The sequence below is a fragment of the Oryx dammah genome, unplaced genomic scaffold (assembly GCF_014754425.2).
Source record: "Oryx dammah isolate SB20612 unplaced genomic scaffold, SCBI_Odam_1.1 HiC_scaffold_2, whole genome shotgun sequence".
NCBI classification, from domain to species: Eukaryota; Metazoa; Chordata; class Mammalia; order Artiodactyla; family Bovidae; genus Oryx; species Oryx dammah.
Window position 1 is genome coordinate 86,050,896 of NW_024070186.1, and position 10,891 is coordinate 86,061,786.

The window sequence follows — 10,891 nt, forward strand, 5'->3', positions numbered from 1 at the left end:
CCCTGGGCCTGGGCTGTGAGCGTCTGCTCCCCCAGAGTGCCCTGGGAGGAGAGCTGGGGGCACAAGCCTGCCTCCCAATGGGGAGGAGGGGTTCTCGGAGCAGCTGGCCTTTGCCCTGGTGCCTGTCTTCTTCAGCGGGGACTGAACACAGGTCAGGGGTGGGCCAAGCCCTTGGCTCTGAGAGGGTCTTACTCAGACCAGGATGGGTTTGATGTCTGATGAGTCAAGCTGCCTAGCTTTGTGGGTGCCACTGGCCTCATTCTCTGGGCCCCAGGGAGTGTAGGTCAGAGCCCACTCCCTGGTGGCCCTGTGCCTGACTGTGACCTGCACGTAGTTTTGTTTGGCCAGCACAGTGTACACACGTGCTTGCGTGTGTATGTTTCAAACTTGAATTAGTTGACATAGTTCAAAAGTCAGGAGAAAGATCTAATGTCGAGTATAAACAAGGAACAGAATGGTGTGGGTAATGGGTGAGTATGTGTGTGGGGGGAAAACAAGTCTGGAAGAATGGGTAAAAGTCATTAACGCAGCTGACTTTGGGGAAGGGGGTGAGGTGGCCGTGCAACAGGTGGGGACGAGACTTTATTATGGCTTCTCTGTGCCTTTTGGTATTTTACATGTGCCTTTATTATTACCTTTTCAAAAAATTTTTAAAAGATATTTACTTGGCTACATCGAGTCTTAGTTGCTGCACATGGGATTTTCGTTGCCCTGCACAGGCTTCTCTCTAGTTATGGCTTAGCTGCCCCACGGCATGTGGGATCTTAGTTCCCTGATCGGGGTTTGACCCCGAGACCCCTGCCTTGGAAGGTGGATTCTTTACCACTGGACCACTGGCAAAGTCCCTCAAACTTTTTTTAATGGTGAGATTTCACACATAGATTCTGATTTCCGGTATTTCTTTTAAAAATTGAAAAGCTTTGACACCACTGGGCCGCAGCCTGTTGTGACAGTTGTTGACTGTAGCTGAGCCACACTGCCTCCCTGGGCTGCGGCTGCGAGCCCGCCCTGGCCTCCACCCCTCTTTCCCTCCGACCACCTGTGGTTCTGTGTGGCGCCTGGGGAGTGTTTTTTGGACCAGAGGAGAGGCTCCTGCAGTGTCAGGCATTGGGAGGAACATGCTAGAGCTCATCTAGTCCCTGTGGGGCCCCTCAGATCTGCACAGCTCATGGATGGGTCTCAAGGGACAGTGCACACCCCCCTCAAACTTTTTTAAGTAGAACATTATGAATAAGAATGTATGTATTTTCCTGGAGACACAATCGATATTTTCATCAGATTCTTATAGAGTTTGTGATGCCAGGAGAGTCGAAGAGCCAGTGGGGAACCAGAGGACAGAGTTTGATCTCAGGTCACTCGACCACAGGTGACAGATTTAGGGAGTAAGACCCTGACTTCAGGGCCTGGGCCATGTCCCAGGTACCCCGATTCTACCCCTGTTGCCATAGAAAGCAGGACATGGCTGCAGGCTCTTATGATGTACAGCTGTTTTGGGGAGCAGGAAGGGGGTTTGAGTCCTTCCCTGCAGCACACAGTAGGATGTGGGTGAGCCCAGGGCAGTAGCAGGGCTGCGTGTTACCTCCCTTCCTTCTGCAGTCCCTAAGCAGCTCTTCTGTTCCCACAGAGGCTGGGGAGCAGCAGCATGCAGCCGGAGGAGGGCACGGGCTGGCTGCTAGAGCTGCTGTCTGAGGTGCAGCTCCAGCAGTATTTCCTGCGGCTCCGCGACGACCTCAACGTCACCCGCCTGTCCCACTTTGAGTATGTCAAGAATGAGGACCTGGAGAAGATTGGCATGGGCCGGCCCGGTAGGTGGGGGTGTTGGCTTCGCCCATCGTCACCCCATGGACCAGTTACCTTGTTTGTCCTTAGAACTGCCAGCCTCGTGGAAGAGCCGTCCCTGCTTTGTTCCGTGGAGCGGCAGAGCTGAGAGCTCTCACTGCCTGTCCAAGATCCGCCCCCCCACCTCCCCAGCTGGGGCAGAGGGGTATCAGTAGATGCTGTGCACGATGAGTGTGCAGTGGTGAAGGTGAATTGCAGTTGGAGGAGTCTGACTTAAATTTCCAGCTACTCAGGATTAACTACACACTGAGTTTTGTTTGTGCAGATATATGTAGGCTGTATTTCTTCCATCTCCTCCTCATTTGTAAATGTAGAATTGAGTCTGTGCTTAACACCCAGAGGGCTAGTGTCTGGAGGTCGATGGAGAAGGAAAGATAAAAACCCTCAGATGGGTTGCTGCCTTTCTCCTGATCTTTCCCTTTCTCTCGTCTCTCCTACAAAGATCTGTTCTATAGGCTAACTTCCCCAACCCGCCCCATGTGTTTAGCCTAAAAGTACTGACTGTAGCTTCTGGAAGTCATGGTGTTTCTTGTTTCATTAGCAACTTTTTTAGTGCATTCAGCCTAAAATAGCTAAATAAGTGATAATGTGAGAATTTATACTGATTTACGCTGGTTGTAGCCTAGAGAACTGACAGTTAATGCCAGTAACATAATACAGTTTTATGGGAGAAAAACTCAAAATTGAAGAAATTCTATGCATTACCTTGACTTAACTATTTTTTCTTGAGAGTTGACATAAGAGTACTACTGTTGAATTTTGGTGGTTAAACACCTCCATCCACTTGGAGAAGAACTGCCTGGAAGTGGGATGCAGTGCCCATCTGGTTAATGGCGGCCGGCCCCTGGTTGGTGGGGATGGCTTGTTCCCTTGGCATCGCTGTTCTGCGCAGTGTCCTCCCCGCAGGAGGACTGAGGAAGCAGCCTCTGTAGGGGTGTGAGCACCTTAACAGCATGGGTTCCCCTTCACCCCTGCCCCGTAGGCCAGCGGCGTCTGTGGGAGGCCGTGAAGAGGAGGAAGGCCATGTGCAAACGCAAGTCCTGGATGAGCAAGGTGGGTGGACAGGGAAGGAGGCGGGAGTGGGGGTTCATCGGGGCGCCTCTGACGTCACCTGAGAGCCTTCCCCCGTCCCCGCGGTGTAATCTCACACTTTGTACAGACCTCTTCCTCCGGGGTCTTATCAGGCAGGGTACTTGCAGAGCTGCCTGGCTAAGTGTCTGTCTCCGCTGGAGACGGTGCTGAGTGGCCTGTGTGCAGCCTTGGCTGCACGTCCCCTCCTGCTGGGCCGCGGTGCCGGGCACGGAACAGGCGCTTGTTGACAAGTGCTCTGTAACTTGAGCCCTTGTGCTGTGTTGGGGCCAGTGTCCAGTATGGGCCATGGGACTGTCTGGACCAGGATGGCTTTGCTTCCCTCCTCCCCCACCTTCCTAGTCTGTGGAGGGTTTCTCTGGTCTACTGGCCTCCCTGACAGCTTCCTTCCCCAAGGCCTCCCTCACCCCCCTTGCTCTAATTTGGGTCTGTGGAGTGGTGAGTCCAGGTCTGACTCAGTGGAACTTTGCCCATTGTCTGGAAGACAATGCGAGAGGAAATGAACCAGCCGGGCCTTCCCACCCCACTTCTGGCCTCAGGGTTGGGTGGGGGGTGGGCAGTACCAAACAGCTGGACCTGGGATTGGGCAGCAGAGATTTCCTGGCTGTGATCTGGCAAAGGGGCTGTCTCTTGGGATACTGTGGCCTTTTCTGGGGACACTGTCCTGGTCCCTTGCCCAGGTTTTCAGGAAGGATGAGTGTGTTGGGGCGGTGAAGGCAGGAGAGAAGAGTTGTGTGGTGTGCAGGACTCAGGGGTCTTGGATCTACCTCTGACTCTCTGGAGGTCCCTGGGCTGGTCAGTTGACCTCTCCAGATTTGAGACATGTGGTCAGTAGAACAGTGCCAGCCACACTGCCCAGCTCACCTCAGAGCCTTGGGGAGGATCCCTTGAGAAGAAAGCTGTGAAGGGCCTTGTCAGCTGAACGTGGCTTGCAAATGGAAGAGATTCCAGTTGCTGGGAGGAGAGATGGAGCAGTGGTCAGAAGAGGCCCTCAGATTGGAGACCCCTTCACCCTGTACAGACAAGACTCTGCCAGCCTTGGGGGCAGGTGCCCAGCTGAGCAGAGTGTGCCACCTCAAGGGCTTTGCATGCCCTGGTAGGGTGGCCATGTCAAACTGACAGAGCTGCTCTGACCCTCAGGGCTTCCCTCCTGTTCCCTGACCTTTGGCCCCTTCCCTCCCAAGCTCAGGCTACAGAGTCACTCTAACCTTCCTTCTTTCTGAGCTCTCAGCTCTGGGCCTCTCTCCAGAAGTCCAGCTGTCTTCCCAGGCCCTTCCCCAGCAAGGCCTTGCTTCATCTTCACCCCCTCTCCCCGCCCCCCCATTACACACACACACACTCTCTCTCTCTCTCTCTCTCTCTCTCTCTCTCACGGTCCAACCTCAGGCTCAAATTATCCTCTCTCCTGGCAGGATGAAGGGCAGCCGACTCCCTGGGGAGGGTGGAGACAGACAGCGCCAAATGGGCAACCCAGAGAAGGGGCCAGGGCTAAAAATGGACGGGAGGTGTTTGTGAGGGCCCCTGAGGCTAAAGCCCATCTGCTTGGGTAAGGGGCTGGAGTCTGTGCTGGGCAGGGGTGCAGAGAGGGACAGGCTGGGTGGACGGGCTGCCTGAGTGCTTTGGGCTGTCTCTGACCCCACAGCTGGGTGCGGAGCCACAGCAGCCACGGGCTACACTCCTGTAGTCAATTTCTGGCACATATCCTGAGGCCACACTGAGGCCGTGGGCTCCCATTTGGTGGTGTGGTTGGGGGGGGGGGACATGGGCCTCCAGCCAGGCTGCCTCCTGGAAGTTTGGCAAAGCCAGTACCTGTGTGGAGGCCTGACCGCGGACCAAGTCGGGCAGGACGGAATGACTGGCCCTGGGACCTCAGGCCTCCATCTGGCCCCTGACTGCCTTCAAACAGGTGTTCAGTGGAAAGCGGCTGGAGGCTGAGTTCCCCCCTCATCACTCTCAGAGCACCTTCCGGAAGACCTCGCCCACCCCAGGGGCCTCTGCTGGGGAGGGGTCCCTGCAAAGCCTCACCTGCCTCATTGGGGAGAAGGACCTGCATCTCTTCGAGAAGCTGGGAGATGGCTCCTTTGGCGTGGTGCGCAGGGGCGAGTGGAACGCCCCCTCGGGGAAGACGGTGAGTTCCCTGGGTCCTCGGGGGTGTGGTGGAGGGGCAGAGGCCCTGCTCTGCCCGCCAAGGTAGATTGGCCCTCTCCACGCGGATGGGAAGGGGGCTGGGCACAGGTCCAGAGTGGCTCGCCCTGGAGTCTGTGCTCAGGGTGAACTCAATACATGGGTTTCTTTTTCAGTTATAAAACTGTTTTACTTACCATAAAAGTTTGGAAAGTCTTTTAAAAATTAAAATTAAAAAATATCTGTTTCCCACCACTCAGAGGAAGCCAAGTTAGTGTTTCCACCTGTTTCCCACCTCATGCATTCTGTTGAATTTCTTCAAGATACAAATTTCAAACATAGCTTTTTAACTCTTGCCCGTTTGTCTTAGTATTGTATCTTTAAAAATTTCCCCAGAGGGATAGATAGTACGTGTGCAGTAAAGTACACAGTGTTTGAGCGTATAGCTCAGTGAATTTTCACGTACACATGGGCCTGCGTGACTACTGCCCAGGTCATGGTATGGGACATCTCTCTCGCCCCAGGAGGCTCCTCCATGCCTCTTCCACTGGGTGTCCTCTTCCTTCAAGAGAAAGCCAATAGTCTGACTCCTGTCACCATAGCTTAGTTCTATGGCATTATATTTAAAGCATTTACTTTCCACACCAAAAACATTTCTTTATTATAATATTTTAATATTCTATCATCATACCAGTCATCTCTTTCCTTATGGTTGCTACTTAACCTGGGCATTCCCTCACGAAGGGGAGGCCCAGCTCATGGCCTTTGGACGTCAGCCAGCTGCCCTCCCCCTGCCAGGCCACAGGCGCCTGGGATGGGCTCACCCAGGTGAGCAGACCTGAGGCAGAGGAGGAGCAAGCTGGCCCAGTGGGTTGGGACTGGGGTCTGTCCTGACTCCTTGCAATCCCCTGTTCTGGCTAGGTGAGCGTGGCTGTGAAGTGCCTGAAGCCTGACGTGCTGAGCCAGCCGGAGGCCATGGACGACTTCATCCGGGAGGTCAACGCCATGCACTCGCTTGACCACCGAAACCTCATTCGCCTCTACGGGGTGGTGCTCACACCGCCCATGAAGATGGTGCGTACCGTGGGCAGAAGGGGACTGGGGACAGGGAGGGGCCTGGGGTCTTGGGTCCCCAGCCCCCCTCACCTCCTGCTAGTGCTGCAGTCACTCCTTCCCGATGAAGGTCCCGCTTTGGTCCCCCCATGAGGCAGAGGGGTTCCCAGGCCTGCCCTGCTGACTGTATAGCCAGACCTCTCTTCCCTCTCCGGGTTTTGCTTGTGTCCTCTAGCGGAGAGTTGCGCCTATGGGTGGGCCTGGCCCCAGTTTAGCTTTTGGCATTGCTAACCTGAGCCCCTTTGGGGGGCTTCTCTGGGCCTCATTTTCCCATGTTCCTTGGAGGGCGAGGTCCCTGGAGGACAGGTGAGGAAGGAGCATGGCAGTGGCAGGCCTTCAGGGGAAGGGCAGGGCTCGGCCATGCTTATGCCTCCTTTCTTCCTCCCCTGTGGCCTCAGGTGACAGAGCTGGCACCTCTGGGATCATTGTTGGACCGGCTACGCAAGCACCAGGGCCACTTCCTGCTGGGTACCCTGAGCCGCTATGCTGTGCAGGTGGCTGAGGGCATGGGCTACCTGGAGGCCAAGCGCTTCATTCACCGGGACCTGGCCGCCCGAAATCTGCTGTTGGCCACCCGCGACCTGGTCAAGATTGGGGACTTCGGGCTGATGCGAGCACTGCCCCAGAATGACGACCACTACGTCATGCAGGAACATCGCAAGGTGCCCTTTGCCTGGTGAGGGGCAGGCGCTGCTGGCTCCCAGGCCCTGGACCCCGCCATGCCCTAGTCCCTATACACCCAGGCCTCGGAGCTTCCAGGGCCTTCTGTACCTCCACTAGGCATTCTGTCTTCTGGGCCTGGCTTCCCTTCTCGTGTGCCCATCCATTCACTTATCCATCCAGAAATGCTTGAGGGCCCCCGTAGCAGGTGCTGGAACACACAGGGCTAAGTGCTGTGGGGATGCGGGAAGGCTTTTGGGAAGACCCAGTATTTAGCTCCTGAAATATGAGAAGTCAGCCAGGCAGAGACTGGCTGGTGTGTTCCAGGCAGGGCCTTGTAGACTGATGAGAAATGTTCACCTGCACACTGGGCTGGTATCTGGCCCTGCCCTGGCCCCTGCGTGAGCTTATCCTGCTCTGAGACCGTCATGGGCCTCTGATATCAGAGGTGCCCGGAGGAGCGGGGTCTCCTTGCTTTGGGGTGGGAGGAGTTGGTCCAGTTCTGCTTGCCAGAAAACCCCTCTAATCCAGGATAAACAGTCACCCTAATTAATTACTGACCTTACATTGAGGATGATCACACATCCTGGATCCTGCCGAGTGTCCTCGAGTAATTAATAGCACCTCCTTTCATAGTCAGGCATCCTGGTAAATTATAAGGTCACTTTTTTATGCAGCCCTCTTAAAACAACCCTATGAAGTGAGCAGACTATTGTTATTACCATTTCATAGATGAGGAATGTGGGTCTTAGAGATCATGATTTACCTGGGTCTCTCCCTCCCATCCCCACCCCCCCACCCTCCCCACCCTCCCCACCCTGGCCCCACCCCATTGAATGTCTGGGCCAGCTCTCCAGTCCCACAAGACATCTCTGATTCTCCCCTGAGGGCACTTCCTCCTCACTTCAGGTACACCCTGGAGTGCTTACCCCTTGCTGGCTTCACTGCAGTGGCCTGTTTTTTCCTCGCCCCGGAGGGCGTGTGGGGACATCTGGGGACACCACTGTGCCTCTTCCCACCCTTTATGGTTCTTCTTCAGGCCCTGTCCAGATTTCCCACCCACACCTTCCTGCTGAAATGGCCTAAATCCTAGGATCCTGCCCCAAATCTGGAAATTGTCATCCTCCCACCACAATTAGAAAACAGCCTGGGATCTTATCCCCACACCCTTTTTGCCCCTTCTGGAGCCTCTGACCCTCCTCCTTGCCCTGCTTCCCTGTGGGAATGCCCCCCTCTTCCTGCTCCAGGCTGCGTGTGGACGAAAGACCTGAGCAGAGACAGTTGGGTCCACGACTGTGCACCCCATAGTCTAGAAGGCCTGCCCTGTCCACACTGTGCCCCCAGTGCCTACTGTGTGCCTGGGCTCTCAGGGCAACAGCATGCTTGTACAGGAGCATTTGGGGTCCACTGGGGCTGCTGCAGGGGGCAAGGGTTCTCTGAGAGACCTTCTGTTTGACCCCTGTCTCTGCCAGGTGTGCCCCAGAGAGCCTGAAGACACGTACCTTCTCCCACGCCAGTGACACCTGGATGTTTGGGGTCACGCTGTGGGAGATGTTCACCTACGGCCAGGAGCCCTGGATTGGCCTCAATGGCAGTCAGGTGAGGGGGCTGGGGTGGTGCTCCCCACTGGGTGGCCGGGGGTTGATTTGATCCCTGGCTCTCTGCCTGGCCCAGTTGGAACTGGCTCTCACCTGTTGGAATCGCTGTGTCCAATGCCCTGTGTCTGCCCGAACCCCTCAGAGAGCTGAGCAGGGAGCATGGCCCCAGTGGTGAGGAGCGGACCAGCCTGGCTAGCTCGCTGTCCTCCTCTGCCACGGCCCTCTCTTTGGAGCCCGCAGACCTGGGGGTCAGGGTCTGAGGCCTCGGGATCAGGCACAGGTCTTCTTCGTGGTGGAGGCATGGCAGACTGTGGTTCTAGTGGTTCCATGACTTGGGGACAGAGAAGATGGGGGTGAAGAGCCAGGTGCTCTGCTTGTCCTTAAACTGCCCCGCCACCCCCAGATCCTGCATAAGATTGACAAGGAGGGGGAGCGTCTACCACGGCCCGAGGACTGCCCTCAGGACATCTACAATGTCATGGTCCAGTGCTGGGCTCACAAGCCTGAGGACAGACCCACCTTTGTGGCTCTGCGGGACTTCCTGCTGGAGGTGAGGCAAGTGTGCCCACGAGGGCAGGGGTATCTAAGCAGAGGTCAGCCAGGGGCGGGCAGTGACCTGTGTCTCCCCCAGGCTCAGCCTACCGACATGCGGGCCCTTCAGGACTTTGAAGAACCTGACAAGCTGCACATCCAGATGAATGACGTCATCACCGTCATCGAGGGGAGGTAGGGAGCGTGGGGTCTGCATCCCACTGCCTTGAAGGACTCAGCCAGGAGGTGTCTGGGGCCCCAAAAGCCCCTCTGCCCTTCAGGCTCTTGTGGCAACACCCCGGCTCCTGCAGAGAGATGGAGGGCAGGCTTAGGTCCCCTCCTGAGTGTGAGGAGTGAAGTATGCAGGTGCTGAGGCATACAAAGGGCTTTCCCTACCTGGAGCCTCCTCCACCCTTTGCCCACTAGGCTTCAGCTGCAGCTCTGTGAGTCAGGGCCATGCTGCCACTGTGGGTAGGAAGGAGCATCAGGACCTAGGGCCCAGCTGGGGACTCAGGGGCTCCTTTTACCCTCTCCCACCCTCCTCTTCCCCTCCTGCCAGGATAAGGACTCTGGACTCTCACCTGGGCACCCTGCAGTAGCCCAGAGCAGCCCCACCTCTTCCTGGCAGCCTCTGCCCTCCACTGAGCCCGTAGCTCCCTCTGAGGGCTCCTCTCATCCTCTGCTGGGCCTTTTGTCCCCAGCTGCCCTCGAAGGGTCTCTTTCCTCCCTCCCCCTCACCCCTGGCAGCACGTGTCCGCCCCCCAGGCGGCCTCCCAAGTCACATCTTCTACTTGCAGCCGCTGCCCGCCCCCCCCACCCCCCCCACCACAGTTCAAGTGGGCCTGCCTTGGAGGAGGACCCACCCACCGCTCACCCCACCCTCTGTTATCTGATCCCTGGGATGTCTGAGGAACTGATTGAGGTGGGGCCAGCTAGAGGTGCCTTTGGGGTGGGGGCTGAGTGTGGAGGAGCAGGTGAGGAAATCCCCTGGACCCCACACCCAACGCCCCAGCTCCTCTGAGTCAGAGCTGGGCAGGGATGGGGGCAGGGGCTTCCCACAGAGCCCTTTCTACCTGGACTTCACGTTTGGGATTTGGGGCCTTTGGAGAAACTTTGTTCCTCAATGGGTGTTTGTTGAGAAGGGAGCGCTTCTGGGTCTGAGTCAGACTGATGACACAGGCCCCAGAGCCCAGGCTGTCTGTGGAGGAGTGTGACCTGCACCCTTGTGGCCCCCAGCATCTTCCCTCCAGGTCAGCATTCTGGCTTGGCAGTCTGGGGAAGGTTCTGGAAATAGGAAGATGAGGGTGAGAGCCCTCCTGGAGGTGCAGGCAGGACCTTGGGTCGGAGTCTGAGCCTGCAGCCGTTCCCTCCTCCAGATGCCAGAACCCTGGGCCTGCACCCTCCTCTGCCCTGTAGACTCCAGGCCTTTACTTCCCCCAGGCCCTTGCTCTCAGTGAGGGCCCATGTGCCAGGGCCCAGTGTTCCCCAGGAGGTGACTCAGGGACTTGGTGTGTTTCTGGGGCATGTGTCTCTGAAGCTGGCACCCAGGGTCACCCCTGGAGCGAGGCGGGGGACAGGAGGCTCGGGGGAGCCGCTCCTCCTGGGAGGCCCCGGTGGGCGGGCCCCACCCCCGCCCCACCCCACCCCACCCCACCCTTCCGTCCTGTCCGGGCTGCTGGCTCTGCCGCTGCCTGCCAGTGTGGGCTCCTTGGGCTCTTCCTCCGACTTTGACCACCCTGGAGCTGCTCAGGAGGTGGGAGCTGAGGGCAGAGGGTGGGAGTTGAGCCGGCGAGGCTTGGGGAGTGGGCCGTGTGTCCGCGGCGCCAGGGCTTCAGCTGCCGCCTCGTTTCCTCGGTCCCAAGTGCATGTGTTTGCCTGGTTCTGTCTCCGTGTCTCTGGGTGGGCGGGCTGTCTGTTTGTGGGTGTCCCCTTGGGTC

The 10,891-nt window shown here is 57.2% G+C and overlaps 1 protein-coding gene across 21 annotated transcripts in view; it reads left to right on the forward strand.

Annotated features, from left to right (window-relative positions):
• TNK2 (tyrosine kinase non receptor 2) overlaps positions 1-10,891 on the forward strand; it is a 40,842-nt gene that overhangs the window by 20,554 nt on the left and 9,397 nt on the right. For 20 of the 21 annotated variants that reach the window (XR_005722699.1, XR_005722687.1, XR_005722698.1 and 17 more), the window contains exons 2-9: positions 1,625-1,805; positions 2,822-2,892; positions 4,835-5,056; positions 5,974-6,126; positions 6,564-6,841; positions 8,298-8,424; positions 8,827-8,973; positions 9,055-9,149. Coding sequence is in view for 17 of the 21 variants with exons in the window: in XM_040249288.1 (XP_040105222.1) it covers positions 1,625-1,805; positions 2,822-2,892; positions 4,835-5,056; positions 5,974-6,126; positions 6,564-6,841; positions 8,298-8,424; positions 8,827-8,973; positions 9,055-9,149 (1,274 nt within the window). In the remaining 4 variants the exon portion in view is untranslated. The remainder of the gene's footprint in view (positions 1-1,624; positions 1,806-2,821; positions 2,893-4,834; positions 5,057-5,973; positions 6,127-6,563; positions 6,842-8,297; positions 8,425-8,826; positions 8,974-9,054; positions 9,150-10,891) is intronic. The other variant, XM_040249305.1, reaches the window with a different exon arrangement.